This window comes from Palaemon carinicauda, chromosome 14, assembly GCF_036898095.1.
Source record: "Palaemon carinicauda isolate YSFRI2023 chromosome 14, ASM3689809v2, whole genome shotgun sequence".
NCBI lineage: Eukaryota > Metazoa > Arthropoda > Malacostraca > Decapoda > Palaemonidae > Palaemon > Palaemon carinicauda.
In genome coordinates this window covers 44,163,200-44,190,923 of record NC_090738.1, presented here as the reverse complement: position 1 = coordinate 44,190,923, position 27,724 = coordinate 44,163,200, and the positions used below count along the sequence as shown (strand labels likewise).

Sequence of the window (27,724 nt, the reverse complement as noted above, 5' to 3'; positions counted from 1 at the left end):
CGTACTATGAGTGTGCATTATTGTAATATGGCAGCATGACCTTGAGATCAGCTGATGCCAACCGAAAGTAAATTAAAAGTATTTGTTGATTATTGATATGCTCAAGAAATTGAAAAAGAAGATATAAAAGTGCTTTAATAAAACACAAACACAATAATGTCTAGTAAATATGAATGCTTAATATTGAACTAAAAATTTAATACTATATGAAGCTTTAAACATGAACTGTACGCATGGTAGTGCACTACCGTACGTATTGTCGAATGATGATGAAATGGCTAGGTCCATTCAGTTCCAATAATCTAGCCTAACCTAGGTTTTTAAAATCTTGAAATTTATGACTAAAATATTAAATAAGACTTTAATACACTACCAAAACAGCAAATAAGGCTTTAATGTATAAAAGAGGAAAAAATTAAGAGATACCATATTGCCGAATGATGACGAAATGGCCTAACCTACGTTTTAACAATCTTGAGATTTACTTAACAACAAATTCGTTTATCGACAGAGTTTCTGGAACGAATTACCGTCGCTATACGTGGACTACCTGTATATGGATATACCTATTGGCAAAGCTGGAAGGTAGCCAATTAGACTTTTGGTGTGAGGTGGCAACCCGACCCAGAGCCAGGGTAGAGGGTGGCTAGTGGTACCAGCTACCTATATATATACTCAAGGTCTAGGACCATGTCTTCGCCCTCTTGTGGGGGTATCTCTGGGTCGGTAAACCCATTGAGAGCCCTTATGAGAGTCGGAACCTCCCAGAATGAATGTTCCAACTCTTTCTGCTCTCCTTCCAATGTTGGACTTGCAGCGAAGTCTCCTTCTTTCATACTTGAGAGCTCTTCTCGGGGTGGGTCGCAGACATCCCTCGAGTGACTGGCTGTCTCTGTAGACTTAGAAGTCCTTGAAATGAATTTCAGAAGAGTCTTGGAGTCCTTGAATTCCTTCAGAGGAAGGAGGTAGTACTCCACCGTCAAAGGCCGAGATGTTGTATCCCTCCTACCTTCCATCGGTGGTGGAGAACTCTCAGTGCGAGGGGAACTTCCTCCAAAGGTGGAAGGGAGGAAATCCTTTCCTCACGCAACTCCCTTGGCAGAAGTCAGGTAGGAGAGCATCCAGTGGAAGATGCAGGAGGAGCGGGCCTTGATGGACTAACCGGAGTCAGCTTTACTCTCAGAGAAGTGACCGCGTCTGAGACTCCTCTCTTCCTCTTCAGGGGAAAAGAAGAAGCCGTGGTTCCTTGCAGAAGGTCTGCTGGAGCTTCAAGATTCTCCGAAGACCAGCCAGACAGAGCAGGTTTGAAGGCTTGTACCACTACTCTGACCATAGCACTGAACCACAGCTACTGACTGACGCACTGTCAGACAGATGCCCTGAAGTGAAAGGGACCGAAGGTTCCCTGCAAGGAGTCTTTGCTCTAGGTGGGTCCGCCTTAGAGGAGGGCAGCTTAGGGATCCTGAACCCTTCTGTGGAGGCCCGTTCCCCTTTTCCTGGCGGTCGCGTTTAAAAGTGTTTGCGGGAGGGGAACGAGGCGATACGATTTTCCTGGTTATGACCACTGCGCAGGTGAGAGCTGCCACATTGGCGAGTACTGGCTCATTGGCGATCGCAAGTGCGCAGTAAGGTGCAGGCGCACAGGAGAGCGTTGGAGCGCAGTAAGGCGCGGGCGCACAGGAGAGCGTTGGCGCGCAGTAATATGCTACGTAGGGTGTTACGCAGTCTCCTTAGAATGCAAAGGAGAGCACGGGTGAGCAGGAGTGCTGGCGCGCAGGAGGTTGCTGTAGAACAGCTACTGGAGAATGCAGGAGCGCAGGTGGGCGCTGGCGAGCTGGAGGTTGCTGAAAAGCTGGTAAAAGCTTTGGCATTGGAGAGCCCTAATGCGCAGTGGAGTGCTGGCGTGCAGGAGCGCATGGGCGCTCTGTAAAGCGTGAAGGAGTAGGCTGGCACTGACTAGATTTTGGCGAGCGCTGGCGAGCTGGAGAGCATTGGTGCGCAGAGCATCCGGAGGCTGTACCGGAGACAGGAATGGTGATGACAGGTCAGCTGGTAGGGCAAAAAGGAACAGGAATGTGCACTTTGGAAGGGCGAACATCCACAGATGGAGATCGCGAATGATCTACAGAAGAGTCCAGGACCGAAGACCGAGGACTAGCAGCAGCGTCATTGGGAGAAGGTCCAGGAACAGGCAAAGGTAGAGGGACAGGAGACAATTGAAGTGGAGATTCCTCTGCGGGGGACAGCTGCGATGACGAGGCTGAAGAGCCGAAGAGGCGTCTTTTCACTGATGGTGAAGGACGACCTCCAAGGCGAAGCGGAGGGCGAGCTCTCTGAATGAGACACTCTCTAGAGGCCGTTGAATCAGCAAGCTGACAATGAGCAGCAGTTCTCCGAAGAGGAGTCTCTATAAGAGAACTCCCCCAAGGGGGAGAAACAATCACAGGAGAGAAAGATGTAGGACTAGGTTTCCCCTTGAAGGATGATCAGGAACAGGGGAAAATAAGGCAGCAGCAACAGCTGGAGAGTCTGGAGGGGCAGGGGCATCGGCAGAAGACGCCTCTGACACCACGACGTCGACGAGCGCAAGAGGATCCACCTCCGAAGTCGACAACGACGACGACTGCACACTTGCAGAATGAAGGATGAGCTGCAGCAAGGAGTCCTTGGAGGACGGACACGGAAGCCCCAAGGACGACAACACCTGCAAAACAGAAGACATAGCCAAGGCCTCACCTGGGGGGAGAAGGGGAGCAGTTTCACCATCTCTTGAGGACAAGGGTTGGCCACAAATAAAAGGGTCTACGATACTACTCGACGGTTTCTCGGAAGAGGTCAAACGAGTAGGAGCTTCGGAGGAAGGTCGGGGGATGGAAGAAGAGGTCTTGGGTTTTTTCCCCTTCAAAGGAACCTTCGATGGAGAAATGTCCCACTTAGACTTCTTCTTCCGACATCGCCCAAATCTCTTCCACTAGGTGGCAGACCACTCCTGACACTTGATACACTGATTACCATTATCACACCGTTGACCTCTGCAAGCGGGACAAAGGGTGTGGCGATCGGTTTCCATGGCTGACATGAAGGTTCCGCAGGGCCGGCCATAGAGTCCAGGGCAGGTGCACATGGTCAAAGAGTCCAGGGCAGGTGCACATAGTCACAATGTGAGCTAAATCACTGGTGTGCGAGTGGGAGCGGTATCAAGCTACTCCCGTACCCCCGCTAACTAGTGGTATGGGTAGTTAACCTTCGCTAAATTTTAATGGCTTGTCATTTCAGCTTTGCCGAAAGTAATACCCCTAGTAGCTTTGTATTCCAGTTACGGAACAAATATGAAATATAGAAGGGCCTCTCAGTGGCAGGAGAAGTTGTTTCTCTAGAGGAAGCAACAACTCCCCCAAGTCCGTTAGATCACCCAGGCGTTAAAAGGAACTGCGTTCCTACTCAGTCCTTCTGCAGAGGAGGACAGTTGAAAAAGAGCTTTGGAGAGAGGTGTAAAAGAGTGCTAAGAAGAGGAAACTTGCAATCATTTTGTCTCCGATTTAGACTCAAGAGAGAGCAATCGCACACTTAGCTTTCTTCCTGCGTCCCCCAAACTTCTTCCAATGGGAGGTAGACCACTCCCTGCACTCATCATAAGGCGAGTCCTGCTCGCAATGACGCCTTCTACATGTCGGACACAAAGAATGTGGGTCGGTATCTACCGACGACATGAAAGTCCCGTAAGAACGATCTTCGTAACCAGGGCACGTTTGCATGATCGTCAACCAAGCACAATCACACGTGAAAAAGAGAAAGTAAGCGTAAAATGAGCACAAAACAATACTGTTCGTCAATGTCCATAGCAACCTTGAGGAAGAGGGGAGGAGACGACTTCCACTCTCTACAAGCCAAATAGAAAAAGTGACTAACTCAACACTTCGTGAGTATATATACAGGTGGCTGGTACCACTAGCCACCCCCTACCCAGGCTCCGGGTAGGGTTGCCACCTCACACCAAAAGTCTAATTGGCTACCTTCCAGCTTTGCCAAAAGATATATCCATATATAAATAACAGAAGGTTTGTTAATTTTATGAACAATTTGGAATAAAGTTGGTTATGCAATTGCAATTATCTTAAGTGGTAACTAAATTTCATAAGTGCACATGAAAATAAAAACTTTAGAATTACTAATCACAGCAATCATCAGAGTTCATTTCACCTACCTGAAGAGTGACAAAACTGTTGGTATTCTAATGGGTGTAGTTGTTTTCTTTGAACTGGCGCACTGAGTCAAGAAGTTTTCACCGAGAGATTCAACTTCCTCAGCTCCTCGGCTGCTGGCTTCATCACATAATGCAATAAGTAGCTAAAAAAAAAATATCACTGAAATAAATCTAATGCACTCTAGAGAACAAAACAAGGTATTAACAAAAAAAAAAAAAAAAATAATAATTCTACATGTAACCATGTCTGCCACAACGGAAGACATGAGATATTTGTAACTTTTGTTTGATTGTTGTTACAGGGTTCAGGGGAAAATAAACCAACACATTGTCTTGCTATTTGATTTTGCTTACTTGAGGAAGAAATACACTCCTCCTCTCAGACTGTCTCTTATATGTCTGGTCACCACTTATCCCATTTTTTCCATGGAAATCAGCAACTTTTATATGGATCATTCCCTAAATTTATTTTTCTTTACTAATGAACTTTGGAAATCTCTACATGCTTTTACTTTCCATGGCCATTATAATGACAATTTATACATTTCAAAATGCAGATCTCTCTTCTCTTGGGAATGGACTTTTCCCTCCTCTCTATTTTTTATCTTTCAGGTTTTACTCTAAGTAAGGTCATTATACAGTCTACTTCACTAAATACAACTTCCTGCTGTACATGTAACTACATCACTATCAGATGTACAATAAAAGCCTAATCTTACGGCATTGGTTATTTCCATAAATTCCTTCAAAGAAACTAGATATTCAAGAATCCCTAAAAATACAAGAATTTTCATCTAATAAGTATGAAAGCACTTAATTCATGATGGAAAGAGAGTTGTCATATTAACAAGGCATGTAAAATTAAACCCTATGAATTTCATGGAAAACTTAAAAAAAAAAAAAAAAAAAAGAGATAACAATTCACAGTTTGAATTCATTTGCATGGATAAGGAACACAAAAGGTCCACATTAAATGTAGCCAGCTACCTTCGTGTATTTCTTATTTAAGTTCCCTTATAATTGAAATAATTTCAGCATTTCATGATAAAAAAATATATCAACATAGATTTCATAAGTAAGGATTAGGTGATAATGACAGTTTTATATGTTCTTATCTATAATAGACAGTTTTATATGTTCTTATCTATAATAGACCCTCCATATTTTCTAGTGTTTTAATTCTTTCATTCTACCTTGTTTCAAGTATTGTTCTCCTGTCTGGTCTTCAACTGCTGATTCTCATCTTAATTTGTTGGACAGAAACTTACTGTCTATTAAATTTCTTATTCCTGATCTAGATATTAATCTTTGGCACCGTCGTTCAATTAGTTCATTATGCATTTTGCATAAGATTTTTCATAACTCTGACCATCCTTTACATTCAGATCTCCCTGGACAATTTTATCCTGTTCGTAATACTAGGCAGGCAGTTAATTCTAATAGTCAGGCCTTCATCAAGAGGCTCAATACTACACAGTATTCTAGAATTTTTATTCCAGCTGTGACCAAGTTGTGAAATGATCTTCCTAATTGGGTAATTGAATCAGTAAAACTTCAAAAGTTCAAAGTTGCAGGAAGTGTTTTTATGATGAACAGGCTGACATAAGTCTTTTTATAGTTTATATATGACATATATATTTTGATGTTGTTACTGTTTTTAGAATGATTTATTAATTTTTTCTCGTCAATTATTTATTTCCTTATTTCCATTCCTAATTGGGCTATTTTTCCCGGTTGGAGCACTTAGGCTTACAGCATCTTGCTTTTCCAACTAGGGTTGTAGCTTGGCTAGTAATAATAATAATAATAAAAGAATGTTTTACTTACCATAATACTGTATAATCATATACGGGCAATTCCTTCACGAAAACTTCAAAACATAGCTATGGTCACCTAAAGCACAAAGACAATTTTCATGCAATGCATATTCAACTTGACTGGAATGTACAATGAGTAATCTTATTACCAACCTTTAGACATGGCCTTAATGCACCAGTTGTCTGCTGAATCTTAGGCTTATCACCCAAACCCTTGGATTCACCATCATCATCTGGGTCTTGAGTAAGTCTGCAAAATGCTGCGTATAGGATTTCCCACACTTTTTCAATGCAAGCAGCCTTCAATGCACGACCTCTTATTCTTAACAAGCCGTTCTTGATCAGAGACAAAACTTTAACAGCTCCTTTCCTGAAAAAAGTATTCAAACCATTACTGAATATAAAACTTTTCTGATAAAAAAAAAGGAAAAAAGAAAAAAAAAATGCTCCAATAAAGCTAGTCATTACCAAAGGAGTCATTCTGTAAAAATTTTTATTGTCAACATACATATATCAAGTCAACCAAACCTGGAATAAAGGTATAAACAATACAGTACACCATATCAAACAATTTGTACAAGAAAAATAAAAGGACTGTATTTGGTAACAGAACTTGAAAATCTTCTATACCCCTGCCATCGTCATTTTAGCCTTCCTCCTTTTCTCCCTGTATGCTTATCTATCTATATATAGCACCTGTTTACCTTTACCTTACTCCAGGAGTTGCCAACTAGAACCACACTCCAAAAAGCTCATCATACAAGGCAAAGTTAAATATTATTTACATGATCCCGTTGGCTCTTGGTTAATTTGTTTTGTCTTATTTTAGCCACTCCTTTAGTCTCTACGCTTCCTGCTGTCCTGCTTCTATTTATTTTCATTTGTAAGAATAAATTCCTTCGGGTAGCCAGCAAACTAATAAGTCGAGAAAACTTTGCCACCTCAATTATCAATACAAAAGGGAATAATAGTGGCCTGAACAAAGTGGATGTGGGATATAGTATATGAATGTCTAGGTAAGAATTAAGGAGAATAAAATTATATGGAATGAAGCACAACCCACATTAAAGTAATGTAAAGTACATTTTAGCCAGGATAAAAAAATTAATAACTTACTAATCAAACTTACCTTGGATTAGGCTCTTCTTCAACAATAGTCTGGAGTTTCATAATAGAATCAACAAATTCTCCCAAAGGTTTCGAATGACATAACACGGGACAGTCTGGGTCAGCTTGATAACCCTTCCCACCCAGGCGTAGGCGCATGATGAATGACAAAATGGTCTGTAATATGTTATTTTTATAATAAAATAAATTTTTGAATATACTTACCCGGTGATTATATAAGCTGCAACTCTGTTGCTCGACAGAAAACTCTACGTTAAAAATCCGCCAGCGATCGCTATGCAGGTAGGGGGTGTACTTCAACAGCGCCATCTGTCGTGCAGGTACTCAGTACTCAATGTAAACAAAGAACTCAATTTTCTCCTCGGTCCACTGCGTCTCTATTGGGGAGGAAGGGAGGGTCCTTTAATATATAATCACCGGGTAAGTATATTCAAAAATTTATTTTATTATTAAAATAACATTTTTCAATATTTAACTTAGCCGGTGATTATATAAGCTGATTCAGACCCAGGGGGGTGGGTAGAGACCAGCAATAAATGTTTACATTATTATGAGCTAAGGATTTTTTTTTTTATTTTAGAAGTTATCAAAATAACAAACTTAAAATAAATAAGTACCTGGTAAGGAAGTCGACTTGAACAATTACTCTGCCTTTTTAAGTACGTCTTCCTTACGGAGCCTCGCGATCCTCTTAGGAAGCTGAGCGACCCTTGCAACCCATACAACAGGACCTCATCAAAACCTCTAATCTAGGCGCTTCTCAAGAAATGACTTTGACCACCCGCCAAATCAAGTAGGATGCGAAAGGCTTCTTAGCCTTCCGGACAACCCAAAAACAATAATAAAACATTTCAAGAGAAAGATTAAAAAGGTTATGGAATTAGGGAATTGTAGTGGTTGAGCCCTCACCCACTACTGCACTCGTTGCTACGAATGGTCCCAGAGTGTAGCAGTTCTCGTAAAGAGACTGGACATTCTTAAGATAAAAAGACGCGAACACTGACTTGCTTTTCCAATAGGTTGCGTCGATTATCCATTGCAGAGATCTATTTTGTTTAAAGGCCACGGAAGTTGCGACAGCTCTAACTTCGTGTGTCCTTACCTTCAGCAAAGCTTGGTCTTCCTCATTCAGATGGGAATGAGCTTCTCGTATTAACAGTCTGATAAAATAGGATAAAGCATTCTTTGACATAGGCAAAGATGGTTTCTTAACTGAACACCATAAAGCTTCAGACGGGCCTCGTAAAGGTTTAGTTCGTTTTGAATAGAACTTAAGAGCTCTTACAGGGCATAAGACTCTTTCTAGTTCATTTCCAACCATACGATAAGTTTGGAATATCGAACGATATTGGCCAAGGCCGAGAAGGCAGCTCGTTTTTGGCTAGAAAACCAAGTTGTAGAACATGTAGCCGTTTCGGATGAGAATCCGATGTTCTTGCTGAAGGCATGAATCTCACTGACTCTTTTAGCTGTGGCTAAGCATACCAGGAAAAGAGTCTTTAAGGTGAGATCTTTCAGGGAGGCTGATTGTAGCGGTTCGAACCTGTCTGACATAAGGAATCTTAGTACCACGTCTAAATTCCAACCAGGTGTAACCAAACGACGCTCCTTCGTGGTCTCAAAAGACTTAAGGAGGTCCTGTAGATCTTTATTGTTGGAAAGATCTAAGCCTCTGTGACGGAAGACTGATGCCAACATGCTTCTGTAACCCTTGATAGTGGGAGCTGAAAGAGATCGTTCTTTCCTCAGATATAAGAGGAAGTCAGCTATTTAAGTTACAGAGGTACTGGTCGAGGATACGGATACTGACTTGCACCAGTTTCGGAAGATTTCCCACTACGATTGGTAGACTCTAAGGGTGGATGTTCTCCTTGCTCTAGCAATCGCTCTGGCTGCCTCCTTCGAAAAGCCTCTAGCTCTCGAGAGTCTTTCGATAGTCTGAAGGCAGTCAGACGAAGAGCGTGGAGGCCTTGGTGTACCTTCTTTACGTGTGGCTGACGTAGAAGGTCCACCCTTAGGGGAAGTGTTCTGGGAACGTCTACTAGCCATCGAAGTACCTCGGTGAACCATTCTCTCGCGGGCCAGAGGGAAGCAACTAGCGTCAACCTTGTCCCTTCGTGAGAGGCGAACTTCTGCAGTACCTTGTTGACAATCTTGAACGGAGGGAATGCATATAGATCTAGATGTGACCAATCTAGGAGAAAGGCATCTATATGAACTGCTGCTGGGTCCGGGATTGGTGAGCAAAATATTGGGAGCCTCTTGGTCATCGAGGTTGCGAAGAGATCTATGGTTGGCTGGCCCCAGGTGGCTCAAAGTCTCTTGCATACATCCTTGTGGAGGGTCCATTATGTTGGAATTATTTGTCCCTTCCGACTGAGACAATCTGCCATGACATTCAAGTTGCCTTGGATGAACCTCGTTACTAGTGATATGTCTAGACCTTTTGACCAGGTGAGGAGGTCCCTTGCGATCTCGTACAACGTCAGAGAGTAGGTCCCTCCTTGCTTGGAGATGTACGCCAAAGCCGTGGTGTTGTCCGAGTTCACCTCCACCACTTTGCCTTGAAGGAGAGACCTGAAGCTTTTCCAGGCCAGACGTACTGCCAGTAGCTCCTTGCAGTTGAAATGTATTGTCCTTTGACTCGAGTTCCATATTCCCGAGCATTCCCGACCGTCTAATGTCGCACCCCAGCCTACGTCCGATGCGTCCGAGAAGAGAACGTGGTTGGGAGTCTGAACAGTCAGGGGAAGACCCTCTCTTAGGTTGATATAGTCCTTTCACCAAGTCAGACAAGACTTTATCTTTTCGGAAACCGGGATCGAGACCGCTTCTAGCGTCTTGTCCTTTTTCCAGTGAAAAGCTAGATGGTATAGAAGAGGACGGAGGTGTAGTCTTCCTAGTGACACAAATTGAACCACGGATGACAGCGTCCCTACCAGACTCATCCACAGCCTGACTGAGCAGCGTTCCTTCTTCAGCATCTTCTGGATGGATAGCAGGGCTGGGGGCTGATCGTCTTGTTCAGCAACGTCCTCATCAGAGGGTTCCTCATCCAAAACTGATGAGGAAACGGCAACGGAGTGGGCAACGTCTGACTCGCTGAATCCGGTCGCACTGGTGGATGCGTGACGGAGCCGGACGCAGTATCATGGAACTGCTGCACAGTCTGTGAACTGTCAACAACCATGGGTGCGCGAGGAAGCACAGCGTCAACCCGAAACTGTCTAGACCGTCTGGGTTGTGCAGTCAACACCCTACCGGGTTGCTGAGGTTGACGCACTGCGTCACAACAAGTCACCTCTGCTGGTTGTTGAACGTCCTGAACGTCAACAACCACCTCCGAGCGTCGCTTAACGTCAACGTGCGGCTGGCAACCCACACTGGGTCGCATCGGTGGAGGAACCACCTCAACTGGCAGACGCGAGTAGGTTACCTCAGCGTCAACAGGGCGCACAACCGACCGGTTGGAAGGTTGTTGGCCAGAAGATTCTTCTCCGCATTTAAGTCCTCTATCAAGGACGCAAGCTTGGACTGCATGTCTTGCAGCAAAGCCCATTTAGGGTCTACGGGAGCAGGTGTGGCAACAGACGGGGTTAGCGACTGAGGCGGAACCGTTTACCATCCCTGAAAGCCTTGTTATGCGTGACATAATAGTACAGCAAAACTTCAAAGGCTCGACAACAGCTGAGAAGTTGACCTGTAAACAACTTGGAGCGTCTCCTGGCTAGGCGCCAGGGAGAGTCTACCAGAATTGAGAAGTCTATCTGGGCAGAGGCATGAACTCCCAAGCCGAGAACTTCTCTCGTGTCATATCAGACTCTCGCTCTATAAACCAGTTTAAAAGAAGGGAAAGCAAAGGCTGTATCCCCCAAACTCCTCCTGGTGAAAAACCAGTCGCCTAGCCAACGTAACGCTCTCTAGGAGAGCGAGAGAGCACTAGCTTAAAAACAACGGCTTCGAAGTAGCTAGGCCTAGTGTAAGTTCTGACGTTTAGGCGAACGAGGAGCAGCAGTTACAAGATCCGGACGAAGATCCTTAAAAAAATCATCATGATTTAATTAAAGTCCATAGGAGGCTAAGCAGCTTAAGGCTCCTCTCCATCTGACAGAGTCCTCAAGGGAATATCAGTAGGAGGGAGAACAGCAACTTCCTCATCTACAGGAACCTTGTCCGATAAAAGCAGAGTCTCTCACTGGTGCATTAGTAGCGGACCAGAACGCAACGTCATGTAACTGCTTGACAGTCTGTGAACTGTCAACAACTGAACTGTCAACCACAACAGGTGCGTGAGGACGTTCAGCGTCCACTCGAGACTGCTTTGACTGCCTAGACTGAGCAGTCAAAACAACTCTAGAATGCGGAGGTTGACGCACAGCGTCAAAACAAGTCAACTCCGATTGTTAGTGAACGTCTAGAACGTCAACAGGAGCATCAGCCAGTGGCCTAACGTCCAAATGCGGCTGAAAAACCACACGAGACCGCATCGAGTGTGGTTCTAAACAACCTGATTGACGTGACTAAGCTACGCCAACGTCAACAGTAAGCACAAAGGAACGTTAGGTTGGCTGAAAGCCAGGATATCGATGAGATAAACGGCTAGACTCAACGGACTAATCGGCAGAATAGTCTTCCATAAGGGAGGCAAGCATATACTGCATGTTTTGCCATACAACCCCTTAAGGATCAACGGAAAAGGTTGTGGTAATAGACGAGGGTAACGTCTGTGACCGCAACACTTTGCCTACAAAAAAAGACTTTCGGAGTCTGTGTTACGCTTTTGTTAGGCGGCGAGCAGTTATCCGATGACTGCATAGGGTCAGAGCTGTCCTAATGGCTGTAACCAGGACATTGGACCTGTCCTGAAAGGACTGACTTTCGCTTAAGGGCTTCGAAACCTTGTGACAGGTTTCTTATGCGAAAAGCCTTCGGATGACGAGGAGAAAAAACGTCTCTCTCGTCTTATGGTAGGGGAGATCTTGGTAAGATACACCCGATACCATAGAGGGAAACGTCTGTTCGTTGATCAAGGCCTCTCGAACCCATAAGTCGTTCGACATTACTTCTCCCCTGGGCTTGGGAGCTTGCAAGAGGTCCCGGACTAGGTGAACGACAGGCACGAACAGACGAACCCTCGGACGCAACACTGTACAGTGAACCCTCGTTTATCGCGGTAGATAGGTTCCAGACGCGGGCGCGATAGGTGAAAATCCGCGAAGTAGTGACAGCATATTTACCTATTTATTTAACATGTATATTCGGACTTTTAAAACCTTCCCTTGTACGTAGTACTGTTAACAAACCACCCTTTAATGTACAGAACACTTAATGCATGTACTACAGCACCCTAAACTAAAACAGGCACAAATATTAAAGGCGATTTTATATCATGTGTTTCCTAAACACCTAAAAAGCACGATAAAAAATGGCAACCAATGTTTTGTTTACGTTCATCTCTGATCATAATGAAGAAACAAACTCATTTAGTGTACACATATATGTATAGGTTAGTTTTTGCATCGATTATATTGATTATACAGTACTGTATGTTGATTTTTTTATTACCAATGTTTTAGTTTACGTATTTTTCTTAGGACTTCCAAATGAAATCTTTTTCTTTATGACGCCGCCTGGAACGACGGCGTGTACGCTCAGTAAACAACCACGCTCAGAACAAACAAGGCATTTAACGCGCATGATGATAGTGATAAATAATGATACAGTACATACAGTATTTACAGTAAAAGCATTTACAAAATATGTTACCTTACAAATATAAATTATACAGTACTGTACTTGTACGTAGCAAAGCAGGAAAACAATGAGAGAGAGAGTTTTACGTACGAATGTAAATTTTAAACAAAAAAAAATATGATAGGTTACAACATGTAGACTTTTAAAACCTTCCCTTTAACTTAATGCATACAGTACGTACATTACTAAACTATAAAACAGGTTAAAGTAAAAAATAAAGATTGTTACTGTACTCACCACGAAAGAAGTTCAAGAAAAACTTGAATGACGATGGCGATGAATTTGCTGCACAGTAGAAATGATGATGATGAAGCTGATGATGTGTTCTACTGTGCAGTCAATGATAGTATTTTACGTCTCTTCAGACGGAGGTGTCTTTTCCTGGGACACCTCTTCAACTTCTTCCTGGGAAACTTCTTCAATTTCTTCCGAAGGCGTACTAGCAGGAGGAACTGGCTCTTTTTTGCGAGGCTGGAAGAACATTGTGATCGGAAGTCGTCATGTCGCCAAACCCGTCACCTCCAATTATGGCAGCCAACTGCACAGATTTCCGTATTGCAGAGTGTTGGATTTCCGACGGAGTAAATCCCTTGTCGTCGTAAACAATATCGGGCCACAGCTTCTTCCAGCTCGCATTCACGGTTGCAGGTTTCATCTCTTGAAGTGCCTTCTGAATATTCTGCAGGCACGTGGCTATGGTGTACTGCCGCCAGTACGCCTTCAAGTTGAAATCTTCATCCTCGTCATCTTGGGCAGCATCCACACACGCAAAGAGGTCCGCCAAGGTATTCTTCGTGTAGAGGGCCTTGAACGCCCTGATAACCCCCTGGTCAATCGGTTGAATTAATGACGTGGTGTTGGGTGGCAGGAACTCAACCTGAACGCCCTCACGCGACAGGTCAGTTGCGTGTCCACCAGCGTTATCCATAAGGAGAAGGATCTTGAATGGCAAGCCCTTCTCTAAGAGATATTCATGGACTTGCGGGATGAAACACTGGTGGAACCAGTTGGAGGTCAGCATCTTCGTAATCCATGCTTTTTGATTATGCATCCAGTACACGGGAAGGAGATTCTTATTTTTATTTTTCAAAGCGCGAGGATTTTTCGACTTATAAATAAGCCCCGGCTTTAACAAAAATCCAGCAGCATTGCCACACATCACGAGGGTAACGCGATCCTTGAATGCCTTAAAGCCAGAGGCTTTGGCTTCCTCTTTGAACAGGAAAGTTCGCGACGGCATTCTCTTCCAAAACAAGCCGGTTTCATCCATATTAAACACTTGTTCCGGCTTGTATCCACCTTCAGCGATAATGTTCTTGAAAGTCTGGTTCACGTAAGTTTCAGCAGCGGCAGTGTCAGCGGAAGCAGACTCCCCATGCAGGGAAACGCTTTTCAGGGCGAAGCGTTTCTGAAACTTCGCGAACCATCCTTTGCTTGCGGAAAAACGTTTCTGAGGCTGGGAATCAGTGGATGTCCCTGGTTGAGGATCATCTGCATCATCATCATCTTCAGCATGGTTGCCGTCGTCGTCTTTAGGTTCCTTTGCAGCAAAATTCTCATATAAGCTCAAAGCCTTTGTTTGGATGGTGTTCGTATCCAACGCTATGTTCTTCTTCCGGCAGTCGGCAATCCACACAGCTAAAGCACCTTCCATGCGTACGATCGTTTTATTACGCGTTGTAACGACTCGCTTCGCTGATCTGCTAAAGGTGATTGCAGCAGTCTTTCTAATGTTCGCCTCGTCCTTTTTGATATAGCGAACGGTGGATTCGTTAATGCCAAAATGGCGGCCGGCGGCCGCGTAACTTCTACCATCTTTTAACATGTCGAGAAGCGTAACCTTCTCAGCTATCGTCATCATCCTTCGGTGGCGTTTAGGCTCACTACCAGCCTTACTAGAAGCAGAACGCTTGGGAGGCATTGTACAGTAGGATTTAACAGAAAGTTCAACAAAAAGTTCAACTTAAAACAGTCGCACACAGCACAGATTAAACTTCACAAACTTAAGAACGTCTACTCAGCAATACGCGGAAAGAGAAAGTGAACGATCCAGCCCCGCGAGAACTTTGATGCTGCGGGTAGAAGATGCGGGCAAAACACCAATCACAGGCTAGATAACAAAACTTGAGTTTTGATTCGTCATCTATCAGCGCTTGAACCAATCACAACCCGTCTTACAGTACTATGGTGCGTTGGTTACTCATAGAAGATGCCCCGCGCATAATGAACGTACGTAGATTAAGTACAATACCGTAATAATAATAAATAATGATAATACTGTACAGTAATAATAATAATAATAATGATTAATAATAATAACAATAATAATTTTATTAACAACAACAACAATAATAATAATAATAACAATAATAATAAAAATTTACGTACGCTATTTTACGCTCTCTCTCTCTCTCTCTCTCTCTCTCTCTCTCTCTCTCTCTCTCTCTCTCTCTCTCTCTCTCTCTCTCGTACGCTTACAGTATTCGAAATGTGATTTTTGCAACAAAGAATATTATTGGATGCAGTACTGTACTACGTACGTATACATACAAAAGATTCATGGAAAAGAAGCACATCCATTACAGTACACACCATTCTAATATGGTATGACTGCATCTGATTTGCGTTTCATGTTCGATTTAATTTTACTACGTACTGAATTATCGTATGATCACATTCTCTTTTCGTGTTTTATTTCTTTCTGTGCTGAATTATATATCATATGTAATGCAATGAACAATCAGTAAGAGCAGATATTACTAATTACAGTATTAATGGAATTACAGGTACAGTGAACCCTCGCTACTTCGCGGTTCGACCATCGCGGATTCACCACTTCGCGGATTTTTTCCATAACCCATATATATATACAGTAATATATATATATATATATATATATATATATAATATATATATATATATATATATATATATATATATATATATATATATATATATATGCATGTATTTATGTATATATGTAGGTATGTATATGTGTATACATATAAATATAAATATATATATATATATACACACACACACACACACACACATATATATATATATATATATATATATATATATATACATATATATATATATATATATATATATATATATATATATATATCTAAAGTAGGAAGATGTGATGTAGTTCTAAGGGAAAAGTATGGGAAATATGTCTGGGTAATAAGCAAAGCTCTACCTCCAGTTTGTTTCTTCATTATGATCAGAGATAAATGTAAACAAAACATTGGTTGCCATTTTTTATAGTGCTTTTTAGCGTGTTTAGGAAATGCTTGATATAAAATCACCTTTAATATTTGTGCCTGTTTTAGTTTAGGGTACTGTAGTACATGCATTAAGTGTTCTGTACATTAAAGGGTAGTTTGTTAACAGTACTACGTACAAGGGAAGGTTTTAAAAGTCTGAATATACATGTTGAATAAATAGGTAAATATGGTGTCACTACTTCGCGGATTTTCACCTATCGCGGCCGCGACTGGAACCTATCTACCGCGATAAACGAGGGTTCACTGTAACAAAATATCGTATTTGGTTGTCTTCAGATTTCGCGGTATTTTCGAATTTTCCGGAAAATCCGCGATATGTATATATATATATGGGTTATGGGAAAACCCCGCGAAGTGGTGAATCCGCGATTGTCGAACCGCGAAGTAGCGAGGGTTCACTGTAACACTTTGCGCATATCACTTTATCACTTCGATTTTCTGTTTTGCACTTATTTCACTGAAATCGAAACTTTTACTGATTTCTACCTGAAACACGCAATTCTACCCTTCATTAAAAGGTAGTAATTGCGAAATCAGTCGTATAATGCAGCTCATTAATACCAGCAAAAAACAGAAAACATATTTTAAGATAAAAAATTCAGTGGCTGGGAAAGAGACTAAACACTAGTTCATATAAACTACGTTTTCAATCTCTCACCGCACATAGCCTGGGGACAAGAATAAAAACCTAAAAACGTTTTATCCTTCCTCCCCGTACAGAGACTAGGGACGAGAGTAACACGAGAACAACGTTACCCGCTTGAACGGAACGTTTTCTCTCCTCTCTCTCCCTCCGTCTATATCTCTCTCTCTCTTTCTCTCTTGATTTCGCACCTAAGAGAAGAGCCCAATTATATATCGTCAAAAAAACATGTTATTTGACTAAAGGAAAAAACTGAAAGGTTTTTCAAATAAAAAGTTCCTTTAAATTAGAATTTAAAACATTTAAGCTAAGAAAGAATGAACAAAACGTCAGAATCGATTTACTCTTACTGCAAAGTGAAACCGTGATACACTCTCTCTCTATCGTAACGATAGACCGCATGTTGAACGTCCTGAACGTCAACAACTGCGTAGCTTAAAAAACTAAACGTTAGTTCATCTTTGAAAACAGTACGAAGACTATCAAAGAAATTCTTTCATAAAACATTACATTTAAAAAGTTTTAAATTCTTTAAAAGCTAAATACGATATAACGGGCTCAACGTTGATTAACTTCGGTTCCAAGTTAGGACCGCCTACTATCAGGAAAGGTCGCATATAAACAAAACATTAAAATTTATTTTTATATGTTTATAATAAATGGAAAGTTAATCGAAAAGGCCTAATAAAGGCGGAGAGATATAAAATATATAGATCTATAACGTGATAAGAAAATTACTAAAAGCCTAAACACACTTCCGTCTAAGCGAAGGGTCGGCCATTTAAAAGTGAAAGAAAGTCCACACTCTTTTTGTCACTATAATTAAATCTATCCAAAACGAGTTCAAGTTTTGAGATGAAGATAAAACACCTGCATAGCGAAAGCTCAAAACTAGAATAGTGTACTTCACCAAATAGTTGTGAAAACAAATCCAGTTAGCAACAGCGAATTAGTAGGTCTTGCCGGTAGCCCGACAGAGAGAAAATTGAGTTCTTTGTTTACATTGAGTACTGAGTACCTGCACGACAGATGGCGCTGTTGAAGTACACCCCCTACCTGCATAGCGATCGCTGGCGGATTTTTAACGTAGAGTTTTCTGTCGAGCAACAGAGTTGCAGCTTATATAATCACCGGCTAAGTTAAATATTGAAAATTAAGAAATTATTAGCATGCAACCTAAGTACACATGTAATAACAACATTAAAGTGTATCACAATTTTTCATTTTAAAAATATATGAAATACCAAGTGATCACTACAACTACAATGATTTGTCACCTGATATAGAGGCATATTTTTTTTCAGAGCCTCTTCTTTGATGTCGTAAAATCCTTGCTGGGTGATTTCCCTCCCTGGCATGGTGCACAGGGTAGCCAAGGCTAGCTCATCTCTAGTGTTTATTAGAAGCCGTATGTGAGCCAATAAAAGATGTTCCACATACAGTTCAGAATCACTGAAGTCACTTGGGAGTGTAGTTCTTGAGAAATCCTCTATACCTTCATTAAGACTGGAATCTAAAACCTCCATTTCAACTGAGAACGGAGAATCTTTGGGTAAAACTGACGGAGCACAATCACCGACAGTTTCTTCGTCTTTAGAATTAGCTTCTGACATCTGTGAGGTATTCATAGCATCTTCCCCGATGCCAGACATATCAAAGTCACTCAGAGGTATCCCATCAACCAAAGATTCTTCCACAGAAACTTTTATAACTTGTGCGTCTTTTAAAAGTAACTTTAAAACTTCTCTCTCCATTGCCAACATTTGATCTACCCCTTCAAGAATGAAAACCTGCAACATAAAATATAGGTACAATTCATTCAACAAAGTTTATGTTTCTTCATAAAGAAATGAAATGCTCTCCAGTATTTTGAAGGAAATAAAAGCTTAATTTCAAAGAAATACCATACTTGGATTGGTAGTACTGTGCTAAGTGGGACTTATCTTATAGTACACAGCTGTAGTTACCATCATTATTTGGAAGTTTAACTAAACCACCCACTCAAACTACTTGTAACTATTTAATTTATTGATTTCAAAATAATTACTAAAGATTCTGACAATTTCCATACCATTTACCACAGCATTTGCAATTAATTGAAGCATGGAAGTGTACAAGATAAACTATTCCTTGAAGTCTGCTATCTAATAAAGAAAATGGGTTTAGAGGTGTTGAATAATTACTGACAAAAATTGCTATTTGATTTAGTTGTATTAGTTGTGACTTTGACTGCTAATATTGGCAGGGATCTAACATATTACAGTACCAGCTTCATATAATTAGTGGAAGGTTATGATAAATCTGCTGTAAAAGAGAATCATCAGGATAATTGTTCCAAAAGACTTTTACTGCAATTTAGTGTTAAATGTGAAAAATTGTGAGGTGAAATATTTATAATCGTCCTGAGTGTCCACAGTTCTGCTGTGAAAGCAAAACCATTACTTTATATAGGGAACTGATTATTTTTCTTATTTTACACAGCAGCAAATTCTCACTATTTCCTTTATCACTTTGTATGTTTCCTAACTACAAACTTGATAACTTTAATAGGAGTATGACTTCAGCAAAGTTGAAACAAACATTTAAACATTCAACAAGATAGTGGTAGTAGCTGACGGGTAGCAGTGGTAGTAGCTTACGGCCTTTACAAAGTTTTAACAACACCCGTTTAAGTTCTGTAAAACTTCTCAGGAACGAGTCTCTCCAGAAAAGGGGGAAGTCTCGTATGTGGGGGTTTGCTTCAACAAGACCAGACATAGATTGCCATCGACCGCTTACCAGAAGGAATTGCCATCGAACGTTTTATTGCTAGCGAGAAAACTACCATCTAATTCAGGCAAGGCCTGCCAGGGGAAATGAACTCGAATGTAAAGAATTTTTCATTCCCCGCTAATTTCCGTCCCGGCAGTTGAGGGTTTCTCGACGACGAGAAAAGATCACAAGTCGCCTACTAACCCAACCACTCGAAGTGGAAGGGTGGAGGGAAGTTGACGATGGTTTGTTCGAAAACAAAATCTTAGATGTCCAGGATGCCATAAAACTTTAAATCAATCAATCAATCAATCGAAAACGAAACAGTCGGTGCTGGCGAGACCAGCCTAGGTGACATAATAATCATCTGGGAGTGTAGAGTGACGAGAGTACGATGACTCTCTGTCATAAGAGTAAAACTCTTGATGACGATGGTCACGTGCGTAGAGTTGGTCAGGCGCATAGGGTTGGTCGCACGCAAAGTTGGTCGTGCGCGCGAACGTTCAATGCGACAAGAGTTCAAAGACTCGCTATCATAAGAGTAAAACTCTTGATGACTAGTTTCACGAGAACCATAAAGTTCAGACTGATCGCATGAACCCATAGAGGTCGCGCGATTAGGAGAGAAACTCCCTGCTACGATAACCCAGAGGTTCAGCATAGCGCAGGAAGTGAGCGCGAGAACGCTCTACACGACGAGAGTACGAAAACTCTCTGTCATAAGAGTAAGACTCTTGATGACGAAGGGTCACAAGAAATCGAATGTTCAGCGTGTTCTAAGTTGCGAGACCCCGAAGGATCAGCACAACAGTTTCCCTGTCACGAGGCACCGAAGTGTCAGCGTAACCTGTTGCGAGACCCCGAAGGGATAGCGTAATGGGAAACCGAAGTTTCCTTGTCACGAGACACCGAAGGGTCAGCGTGACTGATGGTACGAGAGTCCGAAAGTTTAGCGTAACCATCGTTATGAGAGCCCGAAGGCTCACTGTAACTGAAACCCAAAGGTTTCAAGTTTTGTGAACACTAAAGTCCAGCGCGACGGAGACCCAAAAGACTCCTAAGGTCATGAAAACCTGCAGGATCAACATGTTGAGAGCCCGAAGGCTTACGATCACCATGAGGAAAACCAGCTGGTTCAAAAAGACGTCTCATCACAGTACGAGGAGGAGAACGTCCAAGATGAAGAGGGGTCACCAACCCTTCCACCCTACGATCCTCCAGAGAGGAAAGCTGAACATACTCTACCCAAGGGGGAGAGAGACTGATACAGCTCTAAAGATACCTCCTCCGCTGGGGAGGTTTATTCTCCCGAAGGAGAACGTCACTCAAGACAAGACTCTCCCTCCGGCCCTGGAGGAGAACCATAAGTGTAAGGGGGACCACCAATGCTCAAAGACAGTCTTCTCTCAAGAACAAGACTCGTTCCCTCCGAAGGGGAAAACTGCTTCAGAGAAAGCTCTGCCACTGCCCCTGGTGGATCAGCAAACTTCTGGGCGCCTGCGACGACCCGCAGCTCTAACACAAAAGCTGAACATAAGTTTGCTCTCGCGAACGAGAGGAAAGTTCTCTCGAAGGAGGACATCGCCTAAGACAAGTTTTTCTCCCAGCTCAATGGAAAAAAGCATGGGCGTAATAATCTCTGGCGAACAAGAGAGAAGTCTTCCCGAAGGAGGACATCGCCTAAGACAGGCTTTCTCCCAGTTCTATGGGAAAAAAGCATAGGCGTAATAATCTCTCTGGCGAAGGAGAGAGATGTCCTCCCGAAGGAGGACATGGCCTATGACAAGCTTTTCTCCCAGTTCTATGGGAAAAAGCATAAGCGTAACGATCTCTCTCGAGAATGAGAGAGAAGTTCCCCCCGAAGTAGGAACAAGCCTTGGACTTGCTTTTCCCCAGCTCAAGGGAAAGAAGCAGTCTTCGGCGACGAGATAGCAGAAGCAGATCTAGTCGAGCTGTCAGCAATTCTTCCTGAAAGAGGGACGGTTGCTGAACGACTGAAGTGGGGAAGCTTTCCCTCGGATGGGGGGGGGGGACCCCAAATCCGGGGAAGGTTAACACTCCCTCGTCAGTGAATGTTCTCCAACGCCTGGAGGCGAACCTCCTGGCAGCACTCTATGCTTCCCATCAACAAGCCTTGTTCAAGTTGAAGGTCAGCAACGAGTGCTAACCCATAAGGTAGGCAGCTCACGAGCTGCCACAGGAAGCGCACGACATTGGCCGTAGCGGCCGAAGCCATTGGTCTTGCTTTCTACGTTGCTGCTATCTGTAGAAAAGGAAATAAAAGTTGTGATGAATTACAATTCATAACTCCGTTGCATAACATGAACGATTCGGGGAATAAGTCACCTTCCTTGTAAGAGAATTCCTTGAAAGGGAGCGGAACTTTTATAAAGTTTAAGTTAAGTACAGTAGACCCCCGGGGTACGGCGTCCCCAGCTTGTGTTTTTTTCACGTTACGGTGTGGAATACGATGTTGTTTCGTCCCCTCGTTACGACATTTTCCCCCACCTTACGGCATCGAATTCCAAAACTCAAACTTGGCGGTTTTTACGCGTCCGACTGTGAGAGTCACTAGCCTACCACCACGCTCATACGTCACTGCATACGTCACTAAGAAGCTGGTCTACTATTGGTCGGCGTCACGGAGTCACTAAGAAGCTGGTCTGCTATTGGCCGGCGTCACGGAGTCACTAAGAAGCTGGTCTGCTATTGGTCGGCGTCACGGAGTCACTAAGAAGCTGGTCTGCTATTGGTCGGCGTCACGGAGTCACTAAGAAGCTGGTCTGCTATTGGTCGGCGTCACGGAGTCACTAAGAAGCTGGTCTGCTATTGGTCGGCGTCACAGAGTCACTAAGAAGCTGGTCTGCTATTGGTCGGCGTCACGGAGTCACTAAGAAGCTGGTCTGCTATTGGTCGGCGTCACGGAGTCACTAAGAAGCTGGTCTGCTATTGGTCGGCGTCACGGAGTCACTAAGAAGCTGGTCTGCTATTGGTCGGCGTCACGGAGTCACTAAGAAGCTGGTCTGCTATTGGTCGGCGTCACGGCGTCACTAAAATGCCGATACGCTATTGGCTGAAATCCCTCCCACAATGCCTGAGAGAGATGCTGCCTCTCTCTCTCTCTCTTTGTTATACGCGCGCTCAGTTCAGAATCTCGTGTGCGTTTCGTAAAGACTTGATCTCGTGTGAGTGCTTGCAATATCGTATTTTTTGTGCATTTTAGTGCTTAATTATAACTTTAATTCGTTAGCCATGGGTCCCAAGATTGCTAGTGATGTTAAAGGGAGAAGAAAGAAGATGATTACTATGGAAACGAAGCTGGAGATAATAAAGAAATACGAAAAAGGCATGCGCATTGTTACCCTCGCTAGTATGTATGGCTGTAACCAGTCTACGATTGGTACAATGCAGTTGACCATCATTCAAGAAGAGCACAGCTCTAGTGGTGGCAAGGACGGGGGGGGGACTGAAGAAACGACATCGGCAGAAATAAGGGAAGCTATCTGTTGGTATGATAACCTTACAAGTTTCATTGAAAAAAAAAAAAAACACCCAGAAAAACTTCACACAGGTCGTCTTATGGAGTGTTAATGACAAGTGCACGAGTCATTTTAGAAATATGTTGAGAAATCGTCAGAAACAGGCTTCTTTGGATAGATATTTCTCCAAAAGAGAAGTGTCAAAAAGCAAAGATGATAATAGTGATTCTATTAAAAAAAAAAAAAAAAAAAAAAAAAAAAAAAAAAAAAAAAAAAAAAAAAAAAAAAAAAAAAAAGGGAGTAATTTATTAAGTTCTAAAAAAAATCACAAAAAAAAATTTCAAAAGACAAAAATAATAAAAAAAAGCATTTTTAATTTTAAGTGTTTAATAGTAAGAATAAATTTATTATTAAGTATACATAACATAATTAGCATTGATACGTTTTTATATCTACCGTCTCCTCCCCCTCTGCCTCCACCCAGTACCAGCTCAAGTCACGTCACTCCAAAGGTAAATAAAATTTAATTTTTCCTTTACAGTACAGTACAGTATATAATTTTTATTTATACCTGTAATGTCATTTAATTATATACTGTACAGTACATGTATATTATATACAGGTATTGCTCGACTTACGACGGAGATCGGGACCGAGAGACGGGTCGAATGTCGAGTTCGTCAAATGTCGAACTAAAAAAGTGAAGTTTCCGTAGATTTATTACGATGCGTTATAATTCGGCAATCGTCTTGGTCATATTTTATCAATATTGTATTACTGTCTATCATTATTCCATTTTCTTCTTTGAAAGGATATCATATGCTCTATTAATGCACTTTTTGTATTCTACTTTTCAATTTTGGAAGCATTTTACCAGTCAAGAATTACTTAAAATTTCGTTTATCTTTGGTTATGATCAGCTGATCTGAAAGTGCCGCTACCTACCGTATCAAAATATGGCGTACATGCGAATGGCATTTTTGTTTTTATTTCTTAACATATTAGAAATATCTCCATGATGAATATTACATCAGCGCCAATATGTTACAGAAAATAAGTTTCCATACAGTTCGTCTAATTATTAGGTATCATGCGAAATCGTTGTAGCTCTTTCTGTGTGTGTGTGTGCTCGCTCTGGCAATCGCATACGGGCAGTTAATTTCTAAAGCTTCATACAATATTCAATTTTTCGTTCAATATTAAGCCTTCATATTTCATTAGACATTATTGTGTTTAATTGTGGTTTATTAAAGCACGTTCATATTTTATTTCTAATTTCTTCAGCATTTCAATAATCAACAATTACTTTTGATTTACTTTTGGTTGGGAGATCAGCTGATCTCAAGGTCACGCTGCCGTATTACGATTATGCGCACATATAGTACGAATAACACTGATTTATATAATTTTCTTGACATTCAAAATCTCTTCATAATGAATATGTTATTTTGATAATAAAATAAATTTTTGAATATACTTACCCGGTGATTATAATAGCTGCAACTCTGTTGCTCGACAGAAAACTCTAAGGTAAAATTCGCCAGCGATCGCTACACAGGTTGCGGGTGTGCCCAACAGCGCCATCTGTCGTCCAGATACCCAGTACTCAATGTAAACAAAGAACTCAATTTTCTCCTCGTTCCACTGCGTCTCTATTGGGGAGGAAGGGAGGGTCCTTTAATTTATAATCACCGGGTAAGTATATTCAAAAATTTATTTTATTATCAAAATAACATTTTTCAATATTTAACTTAGCCGGTGATTATAATAGCTGATTCACACCCAGGGGGGTGGGTAGAGACCAGCACTATATGTTTACATTATTATGAGCTAAGAATTTTTATTTCATTTTAGAAGTTATCAAAATAACAAAAACAAAATAAATAGGTACCTGGTAAGGAAGTCGACTTGAACAATTACTCTGCCTTTTTAAGTACGTCTTCCTTACGGAGCCTCGCGATCCTCTCAGGATGCTGATTGACCCCTAGGATCTGAAGTATCAAGGGTTGCAACCCATACAACAGGATCTCATCAAAACCCCTAATCTAGGCGCTTCTCAAGAAATGACTTTGACCACCCGCCAAATCAACCAGGATGCGAAAGGCTTCTTAGCCTTCCGGACAACCCAAAAACAACAATAAAAACATTTCAAGAGAAAGATTAAAAAGGTTATGGAATTAGGGAATTGTAGTGGTTGAGCCCTCACCCACTACTGCACTCGCTGCTACGAATGGTCCCAGAGTGTAGCAGTCCTCGTAAAGAGACTGGACATCCTTAAGATAAAAAGACGCGAACACTGACTTGCTTCTCCAATAGGTTGCGTCCATTATACTTCGCAGAGATCTATTTTGTTTAAAGGCCACGGAAGTTGCGACAGCTCTAACTTCGTGTGTCCTTACCCTCAGCAAAGCTTGGTCTTCCTCACTCAGATGGGAATGAGCTTCTCGTATTAACAGTCTGATAAAATAGGATAAAGCATTCTTTGACATAGGCAAAGATGGTTTCTTAACTGAACACCATAAAGCTTCAGACGGGCCTCGTAAAGGTTTAGTTCGTTTTAAATAGAACTTAAGAGCTCTCACAGGGCATAAGACTCTTTCTAGTTCATTTCCAACCATATTCGATAAGCTTGGAATATCGAACGATTTTGGCCAAGGTCGAGAAGGCAGCTCGTTTTTGGCTAGAAAACCAAGTTGTAGAGAACATGTAGCCGTTTCAGATGAGAAACCGATGTTCTTGCTGAAGGCATGAATCTCACTGACTCTTTTAGCTGTGGCTAAGCATACCAGGAAAAGAGTCTTTAAGGTGAGATCTTTCAGGGAGGCTGATTGTAGCGGCTCGAACCTGTCTGACATGAGGAATCTTAGTACCACGTCTAAATTCCAACCAGGTGTAACCAAACGACGCTCCTTCGTGGTCTCAAAAGACTTAAGGAGGTCCTGTAGATCTTTATTGTTGGAAAGATCTAAGCCTCTGTGACGGAAGACTGATGCCAACATGCTTCTGTAACCCTTGATAGTGGGAGCTGAAAGAGATCGTTCTTTCCTCAGATATAAGAGGAAGTCAGCTATATGAGTTACAGAGGTACTGGTTGAGGATACGGATACTGACTTGCACCAGTTTCGGAAGACTTCCCACTTCGATTGGTAGACTCTAAGGGTGGATGTTCTCCTTGCTCTAGCAATCGCTCTGGCTGCCTCCTTCGAAAAGCCTCTAGCTCTCGAGAGTCTTTCGATAGTCTGAAGGCAGTCAGACGAAGAGCGTGGAGGCCTTGGTGTACCTTCTTTACGTGTGGCTGACGTAGAAGGTCCACCCTTAGGGGAAGTGTTCTGGGAACGTCTACTAGCCATCGAAGTACCTCGGTGAACCATTCTCTCGCGGGCCAGAGGGGAGCAACTAGCGTCAACCTTGTCCCTTCGTGAGAGGCGAACTTCTGCAGTACCTTGTTGACAATCTTGAACGGAGGGAATGCATATAGATCTAGATGTGACCAATCTAGGAGAAAGGCATCTATATGAACTGCTGCTGGGTCCGGGATTGGTGAGCAATATATTGGGAGCCTCTTGGTCATCGAGGTTGCGAAGAGATCTATGGTTGGCTGGCCCCAGGTGGCCCAAAGTCTCTTGCATACATCCTTGTGGAGGGTCCATTCTGTTGGAATTATTTGTCCCTTCCGACTGAGACAATCTGCCATGACATTCAAGTTGCCTTGGATGAACCTCGTTACTAGTGATATGTTTAGACCTTTTGACCAGGTGAGGAGGTCCCTTGCGATCTCGTACAACGTCAGTGAGTGGGTCCCTCCTTGCTTGGAGATGTACGCCAAGGCAGTGGTGTTGTCCGAGTTCACCTCCACCACTTTGCCTTGAAGGAGAGACCTGAAGCTTTTCAAGGCCAGATGTACTGCCAGTAGCTCCTTGGAGTTGATATGCATTGTCCTTTGACTCGAGTTCCATATTCCCGAGCATTCCCGACCGTCTAATGTCGCACCCCAGCCTACGTCCGATGCGTCCGAGAAGAGAACGTGGTTGGGAGTCTGAACAGCCAGGGGCAGACCCTCTCTGAGGCTGATACTGTCCTTCCACCATGTCAGGCAAGACTTCATCTTCTCGGAAATGGGGATCAAGACCGCTTCTAGCGTCTTGTCCTTTTTCCAGTGAAATGCTAGGTGATATTGAAGAGGACGGAGGTGTAGTCTTCCTAATGACACGAACTGTTCCAGGAATGATAGCGTCCCTATCAGACTCATCCACTTCCTGACTGAACATCGTTCCTTCTTCAGCATGTTCTGGATGCATAACTGGGCTTGGCTTGTTCTGGGGGCCGACGGAAAAGCCCGAAAAGCTAGACTGCGAATCTCCATCCCTAAATACACAATAGTTTGGGATGGGACCACTTGTGACTTTTCCATATTGACAAGGAGACCCAATTCCTTGGTCAGATCTAGAGTCCACTTTAGATCCTTCAGACAGCGACGACTGGAAGAAGCTCTGAGAAGCCAGTCGTCCAAATAGAGGGAGGCTCGGATGTCCGCTAAATGAAGGAATTTGGCTACATTCCTCATCAGCCTCGTAAACACAAGAGGAGCTGTGCTTAGGCCAAAGCACAGGGCTTGAAACTGGTAGACAACCTTTTCGAAGACGAATCTCAGAAAA

At 42.5% G+C, this 27,724-nt stretch overlaps 1 protein-coding gene across 2 annotated transcripts in view; it reads right to left on the bottom strand.

The window, feature by feature from the left end:
* The window catches only part of LOC137653559 (PCNA-interacting partner-like), an 80,879-nt gene that overhangs the window by 20,734 nt on the left and 32,421 nt on the right, over window positions 1-27,724 (bottom strand). For both annotated transcript variants that reach the window (XM_068387058.1, XM_068387059.1), the window contains exons 6-9: window positions 18,117-18,629; window positions 7,151-7,305; window positions 6,175-6,391; window positions 4,205-4,347 (exon numbers count right to left, since the gene is read on the bottom strand). In XM_068387058.1, the coding sequence (XP_068243159.1) occupies window positions 4,205-4,347; window positions 6,175-6,391; window positions 7,151-7,305; window positions 18,117-18,629 (1,028 nt within the window). The remainder of the gene's footprint in view (window positions 1-4,204; window positions 4,348-6,174; window positions 6,392-7,150; window positions 7,306-18,116; window positions 18,630-27,724) is intronic.